The 16,832-nt window shown below is 36.9% G+C and overlaps 1 protein-coding gene across 3 annotated transcripts in view; it reads left to right on the top strand.

Moving 5' to 3' along the window:
• PLEKHH2 (pleckstrin homology, MyTH4 and FERM domain containing H2) overlaps positions 1-16,832 on the top strand; it is a 131,600-nt gene that overhangs the window by 63,811 nt on the left and 50,957 nt on the right. For all 3 annotated transcript variants that reach the window (XM_049695984.1, XM_004265010.3, XM_033419173.2), the window contains 9 exons: positions 3,161-3,346; positions 5,054-6,003; positions 8,756-8,831; positions 10,161-10,255; positions 10,869-11,013; positions 13,229-13,365; positions 13,464-13,574; positions 13,735-13,821; positions 15,414-15,572. In XM_049695984.1, coding sequence (XP_049551941.1) covers positions 3,161-3,346; positions 5,054-6,003; positions 8,756-8,831; positions 10,161-10,255; positions 10,869-11,013; positions 13,229-13,365; positions 13,464-13,574; positions 13,735-13,821; positions 15,414-15,572 — 1,946 coding nt within the window. The remainder of the gene's footprint in view (positions 1-3,160; positions 3,347-5,053; positions 6,004-8,755; positions 8,832-10,160; positions 10,256-10,868; positions 11,014-13,228; positions 13,366-13,463; positions 13,575-13,734; positions 13,822-15,413; positions 15,573-16,832) is intronic.

Genomic DNA, 16,832 nt, shown 5'->3' with positions numbered 1-16,832 from the left:
CCATATTAGCACAGCTAGACAGTAGTGAATAACCCAAAGGGGGTAATTTGGATGTTTAATTTCAGGTATGTTTACTTTTTAAAAAATCAGTCTTGTTATTTTCTATTTTCATTTTGTAGCATTGTGCTCAATGGTGATTGAAATTCTTACAACCTGAATATTTTGAGCAGAATTTTATAATGTGAATAAACTCTTTGCATTTTCTAATGCTTAGGGCTATTTCCTTTCTTTTTAACTTTAAAGCCAAAGGATGGGTGGTAGAGTTAATGATAGAGATTCACTTAATATGCTATTCATATGATAGCCACTCAAGTGCACATTTAGCTGAAGAGGAGGTAAGTCAGCAGGGTGTATGGATAGCCTGTGCTTATTAGACCCATGGCCTAATAGTGCTTTTTAAACTTTTATTTAGCAGCAGAACCCTTTTTAAACAATTTTTTTTTTTTCCTATAGAATCTCAAGGGATAAAATAGGTAAAAAACCTGTACTGGGTGATGGGTCCAGAGTTCTGCAGACTTGGTCTCACCCATGACTCTTCTTTCATTTCTTGCATCCTCTGCAACATTTCCATAAAGCCGTGGGGTTTCCTAGAATGCATTGGAAAAATACTGGCATGGTAGAAAGAACCTGGACTTTGAAGTCAACTTTAATGCCCTACAATTTAATAGCTGTGTTTATATCTCCAATTTTTTTTTTTACATCAGTAAAATGGTGACTGTAATAGTGTCTTACTGGTTTCATGGGGGGTTGTTGATTATAGGACATGTGAAAGCACTTTGTCTACTGCATGTTAGTACCTATTGCTGTCCTTTTTGTTAAGGCAAAAAATCCCGTTTTCCCTCTCTTAATATTTCTGACATGAGATGTGTGGACGTTTTTCCCACACCAAGCAATTCTCCAATTCTCAACAGACACCGATTGGATGTCCTATAAATTTAACTCAATTCTAACTTATCTACTTGGATAGCACCAGATCCCTCACCCCCACAAAACTACCCACCAGCACCTCCGAGCAGGCACTGAACACACACACAAACACACACTTTGGACAGAGTCACAAGTACAGGGTGGCATCCCTGCTCCTGTCCAACAGACTGTAAATCCAAGGTTCCCAAGATCCCTTCCTTGGGTTCAATAATTTGCTAGAGAGGCTCACAGAACTCAGTCAAACAGTTCACTTCCTAGATTACTGGTTTATTACAAAGGATGTAACTCAGGAACAGCCAGATGGAAGAGATGCATGGGGCAAGATACAGGAGAAGGGGCACAGAGCTTCCAGGCTCTCACTAAGTATACCGCCTTCCCAGCACCTCCACATGTTCACCAACTTGGAGCATCCTGAACCCCATCCTTTTGAGTTTTTCTGGAGGTTTCACTATGTAGGCATGCATGATTGATGAAATAATTGGCCCTTGGTGATTAATTCAACCTCCAGCCCCTTTCTTCCTCACCTGAAGTCAGAGGTAGGAGGTGGAGGGTGAGGCTGAAATTTCCAACTCTCTTATGATTTGGTTGGTTCCCCTGGCAACCAGGCCCCATCCTGAGGCCATCTAGGGGCTTTCCAGAAATCACCTCATTAATACATACTCAGATGTGTTTAAAAGGGCTTGTTATGAAAACAAAAGACACTTTTATCGCTCTTAGGACATTCCAAGGGTTTTAGGAGCTGTGTGCCAGGAGCCATGGATGAAGACCAAAATCTATTTCTTATATCACATATCACACATTTCCTCTACCTATATGATGAAAAAAAATAGGTGTTCCTATAGTTGATCTGGAATTCCATGTTTATAATTAAAGTTTTAGGTTCTTGTGGTGTTCACCCTCTTTGAAATAGACTGGATGTATTAAGCCCCTTCACCAAATACTGTTTCCCTGATATTCTTAACTTACGATTCTAGTCTTCACTGGCAGCCTTTTAGTCTTGGAGACTAAGGATTATTGATCCTTGGAACCTCGGCTTTACTGGAGAAGAACAGATACAGCATATGTAGATATAATATAGTACTTTAAAAATGTATATGTATATATGTGATTACTAAAATATCATGAATTAGTTCTGTGAGCGATGGCAACATGAAAATATTAAAAGATACATCTGAAGGAATACACTATATAAAGGTATTTTTCTATACTCAATTATCAGTTGCTATTTAACTTAACCCTTTGGTGCTCTCCCAGAGTTGAGAATTTAATTTCTTTGGAAACTTTTCTTACTATCACTGGGATCTCCATGCTTTTGATCTTACAAGCAGCAATGTTACAATTCCTAGAAGATGAATTAAACCCATGATTAGGTGCTCGATTAGGTGCTCGATTAATCACTCACCTAGCTGTCTAAATTCTCAATCTAGAGACTGCCCCCTCCCCTTTTTGTTCCTTAAGGAAGTGATTAAGGCTCTCCATGCTGTGGTCACCATAGACCAAGTCCCTTCATCTGCTTTCTTATGAGAAGCACACTAAAAACTAAGATAAGGGCTTCCCTGGTGGCACAGTGGTTGAGAGTCCGCCTGCCGATGCAGGGGACACAGGTTCGTGCCCCGGTCCGGGAAGATCCCACATGCCGCGGAGCAGCTAGGCCCGTGAGCCATGGCCGCTAACAGGAGAGGCCACAACAGTGAGAGGCCCGCGTATCACAAAAAATAAATAAATAAATAAAAACTAAGATAAGTAAAAGTTATTCCAGTGATCATGTGATATTTGCCCCAGTGATCATCTAAATTTTCCTGGGTTGTCTTGGCAACCAAGACCTTGTCCCTTTTTTCTCACTATTAGTAGCAATACCAAACAATCAAATTTTACCAGTACTTGATTGGTATTTACCAACAGTTGACATTGCAAGAAGCTATAACTTCTTAGTTGTTTATATCTGGATTTTGGTTTGTTTGTTTGAGAACTAACTACTTTTAAAGGGATTAGAAATGTTTCTCTTTGCAGTTAAAAAATAGTTTGTGCATTCAGAATATATAAACAGATTTTAAACACTGGTGTGTGATGCTAGACATTGAGGGGTCATTGTTCCTATACATAAATAAAGATGAACTTCAGGCTTTTTTCTGGTTCAAGGAGTGATTTGTCCATGTTTTTATATGCTTTGGTTCTCTGTTTAACAAATTGTTATAAAAAATTCAGATCTTCATTTTGATTAATGATCTTGCAGAAGTTCAAGGAAAGAAGTTGTCCACTGTCTCCACACCGAAGCTCACAGAAGGCCAGCGTCTGAGCAGTCTGACCTTTGGGTGCTTTTTATCCCGAGCAAGGAGTCCTCCTCAAGTTGTAAAATCTGAGGAAACGAGCAAGATATCATCTAAAGAACCTGAGTTCACTGAAGGAAAAGACATAGAAGGTATTTATGGACTAGAGGAATTTACTTTGACATTTTTTTTAAAAAGGAAAAATCATTTGCTAAGATTAATGCAAAGATACCTTAATTTTCCTTATTTTTTTCCTGACAACTTGATGTTTATGAGACTATCTCTAAAGAGCAAAACAGCATTTAACTCTGTGTATTTAGTTATCTTGTGTGTTTTTTGAGACTCTCTGCCAATGATTTATAGGAAAACCTGGTTTTCCCTTCTTGATACTTTTTCCTGCAATAGGTAGCAGTAATAGTTAAAATTTTAAAATGTACAGTCATACCTACTTGTTTTAACTGAGTTTTAGAAGTATGAACTTTCTATTCATTATTTATTTAAAATATAAAAAGATTATCTAATATTCAATATGAAATTAAATGTGACACAGCAAACTTATAAAGAAAAAGAACACCAGGTGACAATTTAGTAACTGCTTTGATTTTCCCTTTATTCCCTCAAAGAGGAAAATATTTGCCAGATGTTTAAACTTTGGACCTGTGTGCAGATTTCTACCCTTCTTTTAGTCTTAAAGCCCCTCTAAATTTTGCTTAATTTTGCGGTTGCTGCTTTGCCACCACTAGTATGACTTTTCCCAAATATTTTTGAAAGACTTGAACTTGTATCTTCTCTATTTTCAGTTCCTGCTTCCTTCCTCCAAAGGAGAAAAATTATAGCCCTAAGAATTGTCTCTATGCTTGGTTTTGAAACTGTGAAAACTATATAATGTTTTTCCATTCAGAAGGCTCCTTTGGTACTTGTTTTCATGCCATTACATGGATTTTTTTTTCTTTTTTGAGACGTCATTTTAGTTTTTTTCCCATTTTCTAATAGTTGAGTACAGCTCGGTTCAGCTGAGGTTGCCTGTACTGCGGTTCTTGCTCATTTGCAAATTTAACAAACTGCCTGATACCAAATTGTGGAGTTTATTTGTTCAGCCTCTGTATCCTTAATTATGAAGCTCCTATCTATATTTTCATGTTTTCAAAGTTTCTTTTGTATTCTTCAATCTAAATTTTTAGTTCACTGTTTATAATGGTTCGTTCTATTAATTATGTTATAAACAATAATAAGCCATATCTAAAGATATTTTTAAAGACTGTTATTTTTTATTGTAAAGACATATTTTATATTTATGATTAAACCAAAAGTAGAGTGAATAAAGCTTTTCTTTGTGTATGTTTTCCTTACGGTTTTGCATATTTCATGTAGTGAAGCTTGGGAACAAAGTTTTTTTTTTTAAACTATAGCTTTATATTTATTATGTTTTAATTTATTTATGATAATTTTGAAGTTTAGTAGAAAGAGGGTGTCATTGTCTTTGCCTCTAAAATATAAATGATGATGTTCATTTTTTTAGTGGCTGCTTTCTTTGATAGTCAGTGTTGCCTTATTTTTCATTTTGCTTCTCGTATTATCTCGCCCTAGACTATTGTCAGTTTTATTTTTCCTTCATGTTTCTTTGTAAAAAGCAGTTTCATTTTGATATTATTCTATTGAAGTGTAAGGGCTCAGTGTTTTATAGAAAGCTTGTAGTTTTCAAACTTGGGTTTAAAAAAGGCATATGACTAAAAAAGGATAATGTAAATTAATTTGACTCGTGGAAATTCCAGTTTGTACAATGTAGTTATATAAAGCTAAACATACAAAAAGATTGTATGATTAAAGGCAGCATGCCAATATAATGTATGCTTTTCTAGAAATGGAAATACCAGAAAAGTCTGTCGATAACCAAATTCAAGAAAACAACCGAGGTCAGAGAACATTGCATCAAGTGCCATGTGTCTCAGAGCAGAATCAGAAAACAAGGACAAGCTTTGTGACGGATGGTGGCATATCCCAGAATTCTGGGGCTCCTGGGAGTGACTGGAGTTCCGATGAGGACGACGGGGGCAAAGGAAGATCCAAGTCCAGGTATACGTCCACCCTTTCCAGCCACACATCAGAGGAGGGGGTCCAGTGTAGCAGAATGGGCAGTGAGACGTATCTGACAGCCTCTGATGACAGCAGTTCTATATTTGAAGAAGAGACTTTTGGCATAAAGAGACTAGAACACAAGAAGCTGTATTCTTGGCAACAGGAGGCACAGTGGAGTCCTCTCAGAAAGGGAAATTCTGAATCAAGTAAAAAGGAGCACGATAGTTCCTCAGACGAACTGAATAAAAAATTTCAGTCTCAGAGACTGGATTATTCATCTTCATCGAGTGAAGCCAACACCCCAAGCCCTATTCTGACCCCAGCTTTGAGTCCAAAGCATCCTAACTCACTCACTGGAAAAGGCACAGAACTAGTGCCCCCCTCAAGCCTGCCACTTCCCAAATTAAGGGTTCCTAATGTTTTCAGCTTAAGTGTAGCTCTAGCCAAAAGACACCTAAGCCAGCCACAGTTAAGTTCTGACAGGATGTTTGGTACAAACAGAAATGCTATAAGCATGATCCGGCCACTGAGACCTCAGGAAACAGATCTTGATCTAGTTGATGGCGACAGTACAGAAATTTTAGAGACTATGGACACTAGCTGTGATGATGGATTATTTTCCTACGGCTCCCTGGAGTCCCCGTGTTCAGACGACCAGGAAACCTGCAACTCAGCAAAGAAGGCGGCCTGTGGGAAACCTCCAACTCCTCCCCTGCACCGGTTTCCCTCTTGGGTAAATTATGTGTTGTGTGCAACGCACACACACTCGTTTTTGCTCAACGCTCATTTTCAGGTTTTACTCCACTTCTTCTTCTTTCTTTTCCAGTCCGGCTTTGTTCTGACAATTCCCAGTTTTTAGAATTCAATTTCCCCTTCTCTTTCCCCTGAACCAGTCGAGAAATAAGAGAAGGGTAAGACAAAGCAAGATCAAAATGTTACCTTTATTACTGATAAAACGGATTTTAGAGAATTGGTGGGCAAAGGAGCAAGTACTGCACCTGGGAAAAAGCTAGATTTATTCACCCAGGCCCAGGTAGCGCTTGACCAGCCACCACAGGCTGCCTCCAGTGAGGCCCAGCTCCCCTAAAGCTTACAGTCTAGAGAAAGAACAAACGGTTATTTCCTGCACACAGCTACTTCTCAATAGAAAGGAGAGGGGAAGGTGCCGGGCTTTGCATGTCCGGTTTCTCCTTCTAGGAATCACTGGCTAGAGATCAGGAATGTTCAATTTTTGGAGCTCCCTCCACATGGAAGGAAACATTGGGGTGGGGAAGAAGGGCTCTCTCTAACTGTATAATACTTGTGGGTAAATTCTGGATGAGGACACTTACTGGTCATCAAGTTCTGAACTTAAGTATTTACTTGATTGGCTTTAAGAGAAATTTAATTTTACTCTTCATGAACTTATAAATCTATTGCTTTAACCAAAAGCATCTTCCTGTATATCTAGAATAGATTGAAATTTCTTCCATTGAAACACTGACCATTAATATAATAATTAACCCATTAATTGCGTGATTCTTCTTAGGAATCTCTAGATTAAAAAAAAAATTCTTCCTATATTTGAAACAAAGTGAAATTATCTGTTTTGTAGATTGAAGTTTTCCTTCACATATTGACATAATTTAACCTTTGGCCTCCAGAGAATCATCTGGGTTGTGGGATTTTTTGGTTTTTGGAGTCATGTTCTGTTATTATTTTTTATTTAGTGACAAATGCAACTTTAAGCAAATGAAGGCAACTATGTTTTCCTAGTATAAATTCAGACCTTGAGATGTATCTGCTCTTATTTACTTTTAAAAGAACATTTCATTGCAAAGTCCATGTGAAACCGCCTGCAGTTTATTACTAAACTCTGGATAGCATAAAAAATGGACATTATTGGCATGTGAATCTCTGGAATTCCAACTATGTTACCCTTTAGGCAGTTAGGAGTTGAAATTTTGCTTCTTTCATTATGTTGAGATTGGCAGAGATTTAGGTTAGACGTTCACTTTCATTTTATTTGGCAAGCCATTTTTACTACTTTTTTGCCTTTTTCTCTTCTTGCCTTCTGAAACTATCCAGTCCTGAAAAAGTAGTACCGCTTTGCAAAAGCCTTCTAGCAAACTGGCCAAGTTTGAGGTTTTATTTCTGCTTGTTGGGTATTTTCAAGTTTCAAGTTAAAGAGATACATTCTAGTCACCTCAATTTATGAGAGTTTAAGGATTTTTAAGAGTTTACTTTAAGGCATAGCCCATTCTTATTGAACTGGAATATCATTCCAAAATACGGTAGTCACTCTAGCAGGACAGCATGTAATGATTCAGGAGCACCTCTGATGCTCAACTCCTTAGAAAAACAGGTGATACCCGCTGTCCCTGGTCCCATGGCTCAGCTTGTCCTCTCCTGTCTACAGTGACTGTCTGCTTCTCTCATGACTGCTAACTACTCTCCTTTGCTCTCTCATGGCTTGTAAGTGCCTCACTTACTGCCTTATTTTTATATGTCTTTTTGTTCTGTCCACTCTGTTGTTTGTCTCTCTCTGTGTATCTCACCATCACACTCTCAAAGAAGCTGTGAGAGTGATTCATTCAGCCACTCTTCAATCTAAAGTGTCTCAGATGGTTAGAGATCTCCTGCCCATTGCCTCACACAGGCCCCTGTCTAGCGCAGTCCCAAAGAGGACTGCCTTAGTTGCCCCCTGTGCCCCGATCCAGATAACTGTCCAGGTTAGGTGTGTTACAAAGTTCAGGACATGGTGATCTATGCATTAGGGACAACCTAGAGTCCCTTTTCTCAGGGGGGCAGGGCCAATAGCCTTCCAGTACCCATTTCAGAAATCTCTCTCAGAGAAGAAGAGAAAGCAAAATAACAACCTGCTTTTGGAACAAGATCCTATAAATTCCATTGCAGTTCTCAAATTCACTTATTATTTGACCTCAGGTATTTCTTCTACTTCATTGAAATGTACATTGAGATATGAAGGTGATAGCACTAAATGTTACTTTGTGTGTGCTTTCTGACTTCAAGTTTTGGCTTTCTCTTTTTCTTTAACCATATTCTAGAATGGTAGAATATTAAAGATAATATTTGTGTCTAGTCAATGATAATAAATGGTTTGTGGCTTCATGTTACAGCTATTCAGAGTTTTCCTTTTTTTTTTTTTTGACCATGTTGTGAAATGGTGGAATATTAATGGTGGTATTTATGAATAGTCAGTGATTGTGAATAAGCTTTCTCTTACTTTTTTCCTGTCTGTTCAAAAGAATTTAAAATACCAAGCAAAAACTTGGGAACAAAGATAAATAATGGAGTGACTAATGGATGGAAGAAAATTCTGCAGTGCTGTTCACAGTGGCATATTTTAGTTGGCACTGGTGACAGTTTTATAATAATTCTGTACTCTGGTGACAATTAAATGAAGCACAAATGAAAAACATGTGTATTGAAAGTAATTGTTTCTTTGCTTTAAATATCCAGCTTAAATCTCTCTTTTACATTAGGAAAGCAGAATTTATGCTGTAGCCAAATCAGGCATTCGAATGTCTGAGGCCTTCAATATGGAGAATGTTAATAAAAGTAAGTGATTTTGCATGCTGCAATGCAGGTGAACCTTGAGGACTTTGTGCTAAGTGAAATAAGCAGTCACAAAGGACAAATACTGTATGAGTCCACTTATATGAGATATCTGACATAGTCAAACTGATAGAAACAGAAAGTAGAGTTGTGGTTACTAGGGGTTAGGGGGAGTAGGGGAAGGGGAGCAGTTGCTTAATGGCTATAGGGTTTCAGATTTTCAAGATAAAAAAGCTTTGGAGATCTGATTCACAACAATGTAAATATACTTAACACTAACTGAACTATGCACTTAAAAATGGTTAAGGTGGTAAATTTTATCTTATGTGTTTTTTACTACAATAAAAAATGTTTTAAAAAATAAGTGATTTTGTATTGCCATTTCATTAGCCAAGAACTTCCTAACTGTCTAAAGTCATTGGAAAAAATACAACTTTGCCAACTTCCAGAAAATGCTTTCTGAGGTTGCTGATTTATATTTTAAAATTGAAATTCATGTTACTCAGTATAGGGGCACATAGATGTTCAACTCTTATGTAGCAAATACCTCATGTTTTTACCCGAAAGAGGCTAAAGCTAAGAAACTGTGGAGTTTCAGCTGTTTAAAATTGTAAAACTATTGAACTCTATGTCTTCTTTTTCCAGAGTTTAAAACACATTCCTCCTTTCTTTCTTTTTTCAAAATATTATTATAGAAACAATGCATGTTCATTATGAAAAATAAAACCAAACAACAGAGAACTGTCTGGAATAAAAAGAAAAATTTTTCTGTGGTTTGTTCTACTGGCCCCCTCCCTATCCTACCTCTGATCTGTATCTTAGAGGTGACTATTGTTGTTCTGTTCCTTTTCAGCTATCCTCTGTTCTTGCCACTCAGGAAATATATTCTAACCTTTCAATCTGAGGTTCACCTGATAAAGGTTTAAAAGTGACGATGTTTTAACACGTGTCAGTAATACGTCTCTGAATAGTCAGAGAATATCTTCATAGGGTACTGCTCACTGAATCAGTCAGCAGGTGTTTGTACTCATTTCTGCCCATTGTGAGCTGGATGGAGATGCCAAAGAAATAAAAGCTAAGATCCTTGCTCTCAAAGAGCTTACAGTCTAGTTGGGGAACTAGCACACCTGAGGACATAATGAACCATGTAAGAGAGTGTATAATTAAAACTGCCATAAATGCCATAATTCTTCAGGTAGACTGTGTAATGAATATTGTATGTTCATCCAGTTTCTCTTTAATTGGAAGTTTTGCTAATTCACATTCATAAGAAATAGACATAAGCACTAGTTAGAAGGTTTGTTTTCTTAATCATTTTGTTTTCTGTTTCAGATTCTGTTGCAGTGCTTTCCTATACCACATCAGGACTTTATACATCACTGATATACAAGAATATGACAACCCCAGTGTACACAACTTTAAAAGGGGTAACTCATTATTGTTACTGTTAAAGATGTGGGGCTCTTCATGATGAATCAAGGAAACTGTTTAGTCAAGCTCCAGATTCCATTCTTGACATTTTACACGGACTGTCCCTTTAAAGGGAGTTTTAGAAGTTCACACTAGCATATTATTAAAAGAGAAGAAATGGAAAGATCTAGAGAAGATTTTTATTGGAGTATTAGAGGTCTGATATGCTCCATTTTTGTTATGCTACATGTGAGTCTCCACCCCCTCCATAGCTGTTAATTGTTTAAAGGAAATAGTATTAATGATGTAATGAAAACTCCTAATATAGAAAGATCTTTGTATCACTGCCAGGGTTCCCCTCCTTTGTGTGAAGTACCTAATTAAAACAAATATCAGAAAAAAAAGTATCATCAGGTATTAACAGGCTTATGTTCTTAGGAATCTTTTATAATTGACAAATGCCTTGCTAATTGGAATTTGGGATTTAACAACGTGACTTTGATAATGGCAAAATATTTTCTTGTATTCCTTAAAAAAACTTATTCCATAACTTCTGGTAAAACATTCTATACCTAAAGAGAGTGGTGACTTTAAGGATGGACACAGGGAGGCTGTTTTGCTTTTCTTCAGAAGGCGACCCAGATAAGCAGCAACCCATTCCTGGATGACTCCTCTGGGTCAGAGGAAGAAGATAGTTCCAGATCCAGCTCCCGGACTTCAGAGTCAGACTCTCGCAGTCGGAGTGGGCCAGGCAGTCCCAGAGCAATGAAACGAGGTAAGGGAGAGTCTCAGGCATACAAGACAACTCCAAAAAATTCAGAATATTTAATGGGAATTTTATCTCTATAATAGGACTTAAAAAAAAAAATCTGAGCTGCCTTCAACTCATAGTGAAAAGAGTATTCACCTAGGACTAAGGTGCTTATATTTTAGTCCTAATTCTCTTTTAAATTCTCTTTGTGATTCCAGACAAGATAGTGGTTTTTTTTGTTTTGTTTTGTTTTTTGTTTTTTACCTTATCTGTAAAAGAGAGATCACTTCGTTATAGGAATAAAGTGAGATACTTGGCTTAAATTAGGTTCTTCTTTTACAGTTACTGTGTGATTTTGGATAATTTATAGGATGGACTTATTTCAGCTAAATTTGTTGCACTGCTAAATGGCAGAAGAATATACCTAAAAATGTGGTGGTTAATCTGATATTAAGATGGAAACCAACAAAAACTTACTTTGGGCATGTCTATGATTTTTGTAGATTTTGAAGAAATTTTTGGCATACAGGTTACAGAGAGAGCCAGTCACATTAAATGGCATCTGTATTTTACAAAAGCCTTTAATGCAGCACAGTATGTTGGTTTTCAAACTGTGTTCCATGGAACCCCTAGGTACTCCCAAACCCCTCGGCTTCAACAGGAGCTGTTCAGCTCTCATAGGTTTAATATTTTGGGCTTCCATCAGTCCCTTTGCTATATGACCGTGCCCCCTTGACAGCCAGAATCAGGTTATATCACACTTTTGCTCAAAACACTGCAAGGACCTCTTATAAAGACTATAACATGTTATGTGATTCTTTGATGTCTTGGACCTCAGTTCCTCCTTTCTTCTCTCTTACTCAGCTCTGGCCATCCAGACCCTTTAGCTGTTCCCGGCACATGCCATTCATTCCTTTAGTTCAGGACCTTGCACTGATCGTTTGCTCTACCTGGTATTCTTGCCCCAGATGTTCCTTTGCCTCCTCCAGTTGAGACACTGCCTTCTCAAGGAGATCTACCCAGAGCACACCATTCAAATGTAGTCCTTTGCCCTTCTCTAACTGCTAGCTCTTTTTATTCCCTTTAGTCCACTCTACATTTTATTTTTCCATGGCATTTACTCCCTGTTTTTTGTCTGTCTCCCCCGACTAGAATCTGTGTTCCATGAGGGCAGAAATTTCTTCGTTTTGTTCTCTGCTCTGTCCCTAGCACCCTGGGGCTAGGAGCCTGAGATTTGCACTCCAACATTGCCTCTGCCTAGCTGTTTGACTTTGGACAAATCCTTTAATCTGTGGACCTTAGTCTCCTTAGAGAATGAGGGCATGAACCAGGATGATCTCTGAGGTCCTTTGTAGATCTAAATTTCTGTTACTCTTTGAAAAATAAAGATATTACTATTATCACAGCCATTACTTGTCTTAGTCAAATAAATAAGAGGAATAATATAGTGACATTGTCCTAATGTTTCCCTTAAATGTTAATAAACACTTAAAAAATTGCCACATACTGTAATGAATAATGACTTAAGTCCTTGATTTTATTTAATATTTTCAAAATCTCCAATTGTAGTGACTCTCCAAATGTGGCTTGCAACTTGCAAGTTGTTTTCTAAAATGACAAGTGAATTATTGTGAAAAATGCTCCCTTGAATTTTACATTAGAGCTGCTGGCAAATGAAATAGTCATTTTATATCTTTAAGTCTTATTGCGTCTCTTTTATGAAAGATTTTCAAAATCTGTAAACTAGTAGTATTGGACTTGTGTGTCTTTTTTAATGTGATGTTACTTTAAAAATGATTACATGTAAAGCAATTATACTCCAATAAAGATGTTAAAAAAATGATTACAAAAATTAAGTGCAGTAAAGTGTGATTGTACAAATCTTGATAAATTAAGGTTCAACATTTGTTTGCCTACATGCCAATATGTAAATACACATATTTTTAATCCTTAATAAAAGATATTGTTAGGCTACTGCATACATTTTATATATGTAAAAATAGCTGTGCTTATAATCATACCGAAATATTATTTATGTTCCTTTAACTTCCTTGGAGATTTGCATGATAGTCCTTAAGCTTAAGTTCTGTTTTCTGCTTTAAAGGTACTTCATGGACTACATCTAGTCTAGGAAGGTTTATGATTTGGGATTAGATGTATTTCTTAAGAAACCTGACAGTCAGCATTTAGACCACCCAATTATTAAATACTGACTTGATTTATTTCTTTTTTCATCTAGGTGTGTCTCTCTCTTCTGTAGCTTCTGAAAGTGATTATGCTATTCCCCCAGATGCTTACTCCACAGATGTAGAGTGCTCACAGCCAGAGCAGAAGCTCCCGAAAACTTGCTCGTCTTCCAGTGATAATGGGAAAAATGTAAACACTGAATCAGTTTTTTTTTTAACATTAATGTATCTGTTAGTTTGAGCCTCCAAAGGGAAACTTAAATATTTTTTTAAAATCTCTTTAATTAGGAACCACTGGAAAAATCTGGCTACTTATTAAAAATGAGTGGTAAAGTCAAGACTTGGAAGCGGAGATGGTTTGTTCTTAAAGGTGGTGAATTACTTTACTACAAATCTCCGGTGAGTGGAAATTGCTTGTTATTTAGAACTGAATTCCTCAAACTATAAATCAGACTCCTGATTGATTTTCTTCCATGTAATGCAATTAATTAGACAAAGCATTTCTTATTATGACTATTATAGGTAATCACTTTGCATTGGTTTTCTTCCTTTCATACAGAGTGATGTAATCAGAAAACCCCAGGGCCATATTGAACTTAGTGCATCCTGCAGCATTTTAAGAGGAGATAACAAACAAACAGTTCAGGTACTTTTTTTTCTTTTTTTGTGTCATGCAAAACTCAGTTCTCAATTATGTAAGCTAATAGAGTGGAAATTGGGTGTTCAATTGTTTGTTTATTCCCTTTGGGGGTCAGTTTGATGCCCCAAAAATGTGTGAAACCCTAGGACTTCTTAGTTAAAACTATAATATAACCTGAGTATATGTTAGTAACTCTCCTCTACACTTTCTTTGCCCTTGATCCTTTACACGGTTCTTTCCCCACACTAACCCTCCCAGCCATTTTCTGTTCTCAAACTGTCAAGCTATTTTAGGGGAGGGTTATTTGATAAATGAATTCCCAACAAGATATTCATAATTTAATGTACTATTAAATTCAGAAATGTTTGCAATTAAATAGAGAACCGGAAAATGGCAGTTGTATGAACTTCAGAGGCTGTAACACCAAAGTGGGAAGGATATTGGTGAGCAGAGGGGCTGTCCTGGCTCCCACTGAGTCACATGGCAGAGGTAGCTGCTGACCATTTCACCCACACATAATGCCAGTCTTGCTAGAAACCTTTGTTAAGTTAAAACAAGCAAACAAAAAAAACAAGCTATCGGGCTTCCCTGGTGGCGCAGTGGTTGAGAGTCCGCCTGCCGATGCAGGGGACACGGGTTCGTGCCCCGGTCTGGGAAGATCCCACATACCGCGGAGCGGCTGCGCCCGTGAGCCATGGCTGCTGAGCCTGCGCGTCCAGAGCCTGGGCTCCGCAACGGGAGAGGCCACAACAGTGAGAGGCCCGCGTACCACGAAAAAACAAAAACAACAAAAACAAACAAACAAAAAACAAGCTATCGAGACAGTTTGGTATGTGTGATTTAAAATTCAGATGCTTTATTTCTGAAATGCCTTCAATAATCATAATTTTCTTATCTTGCTCCTTTGGAGGGTAGAATACAATATTTTATTAGAAAGGTACATTATCAGTGTTTCCAGTAGATAATACCTGAGGACTGCCCAAAAATGCAGAAAGGAGAATCAGGGAAAACTTTGTCTTGGAGCATGGCAGATAAGAATCATTTGTAGGCTTCTGAAATATTTGGAATTTTTAAAATATGGCTAATTTGAACTTGAGAAATTGTGAATTCATAATATCTGATTACATGTTTAAGAATTCCTCTTCTGCTGTATAGGTTTTCTTATTTTATTTATAATTCATTTCTTCATTTCCATAACAAATAACTTCCCTTTATTTGCTTAAAGTGTGTTATTTTATTACAGTCTGAAATCATTCTGCTCCTCATTTCAACAACCAGGAACCTGTAGCACATTTAAGGGAGAAAAGGAAAATGTAATGAGTAAACAAGATAAAAAATCATGACCCCAAAGCTTAATACTATGAAGAGTTTTAAAGTAAACAGAAGTGAAAAAAATTATTTCAGAAAAAGTTAATTGTCATTCTCACAAAGTGGTTAAAATATGCTACGTGATTTATGGAATCATTTATTTAGAGCCTAGGATTCAAGGTTCAGCATGTTTGTTTCCATGTTAGGTAGTGATGTTTGAAGAATGGACAAGGAAGTGCTAATATCTTAAAATCTTCAGAGTTTCCTATCTCTTTCTTATCCCATTCTAGTTGACCACTGAAAAACACACATACTATCTGACTGCAGATTCTCCCAATATATTGGAGGAATGGATTAAAGTGTTACAGAACGTTCTTCGGGTACAAGCTGCCAACCCCCTTTTCCTCCAACCTGAGGGCAAACCAACAGTGAAGGGATTGCTCACCAAGGTGGGAACTCTTATACATAGCGGTATCCCAGGCAGCGATGGAATTAGCCCCCGATCATAAAAAAGTGGGCATCAGAGAATATAAATATTGAGTATTTATGTTATCTTGGGATGGGGAAGAGTGTTTTAGGTATGATACCAAAGACAAAAACCATGAAGATGAAAAATGGTAAATTTGACTACTCTACATAAAAAATGTAAATGTTCTTGGGAGTTCCCTGGCATTCCAGTGGTTAGGACTCTGCTTTTCGGAACCTCTGCCGAGGGCCCAGGTTCAATCCCTGGTCGGGGAACTAAGATCCCACAAGTTGTGTGGCACAACCAAAAAAAAAAAAAGTAAATGTTCTTACCATCAGAATTTCTCTAAGCAGAATTTTTAAAAGACCGATGAGAAGCTTTGGAAAGGTATTTGAACATGAAAAACAAGCTTTTTCTAATCAGTAAGTAAAGGATAAATACCAGTGAGGGGAAGGAACAAAGGACACAATGAGAGAAAAGTAGAGATAGTAGAGAGAACAAATACAAATGATCAATAAACATATGGGGAAACGTTCTACTATCAATAATAATTTTCTTAAAAAGCAAGAAATAATGGATATTTTTAAAAAATCTGATCAAGGGAGGACCTCTTTTAAAAGTATGAAATGCAGTATCGACACAAGTTAAGAAATTTGCTAGTGAGTTTATTACTTTAGAAGGCAATTTGGCAATATCTTGACTAAAGTGTTTACTCAATAAATATTTTTGAGTGAACAAATGAATGAATGAATATTAAATGTTTTATGAACATATATACGTACCCTTTGATCCAGCAATCTCAGTCCAAGAAATTTATGCTTAGGAAATTATCTTAATTTGCATAAGATTTAAGTATGAGGATGTCCATCACAGCATGGTTTTTCCTTTCCTATTTAAAACAAATGAGATATAATTAACATACATTGAAATGCAGATCTTAAGTGCAGAATTTGATGAGTTTTGACAGATATTTACTGTCACTCTCTCAAGATACAGAACATTTCCATTACTGCAGAAAGGTTACTTGCACATCATGGTTTATAATAAAGAAAAACTGGGATCAACTTAGATGTAGAGTAGAGCATAGTTTTAAATAAATATTTATGTAATCAGGTAATGCTTTACTATGCAGTCATTTTAAATGTAAAAGAATGTTTAATGTTTTAGAAATAGGTTATGATGTATTGTTAGGTGATAAAATAGTGTATTACCATAAATACATAAAAATGGTTGTTATGCCATT

The sequence above is a fragment of the Orcinus orca genome, chromosome 13, assembly GCF_937001465.1.
Source record: "Orcinus orca chromosome 13, mOrcOrc1.1, whole genome shotgun sequence".
Taxonomy (NCBI): domain Eukaryota; kingdom Metazoa; phylum Chordata; class Mammalia; order Artiodactyla; family Delphinidae; genus Orcinus; species Orcinus orca.
Note: the sequence above shows the minus strand (reverse complement) of the source record. Positions and strands in the feature narration are given on the sequence as shown.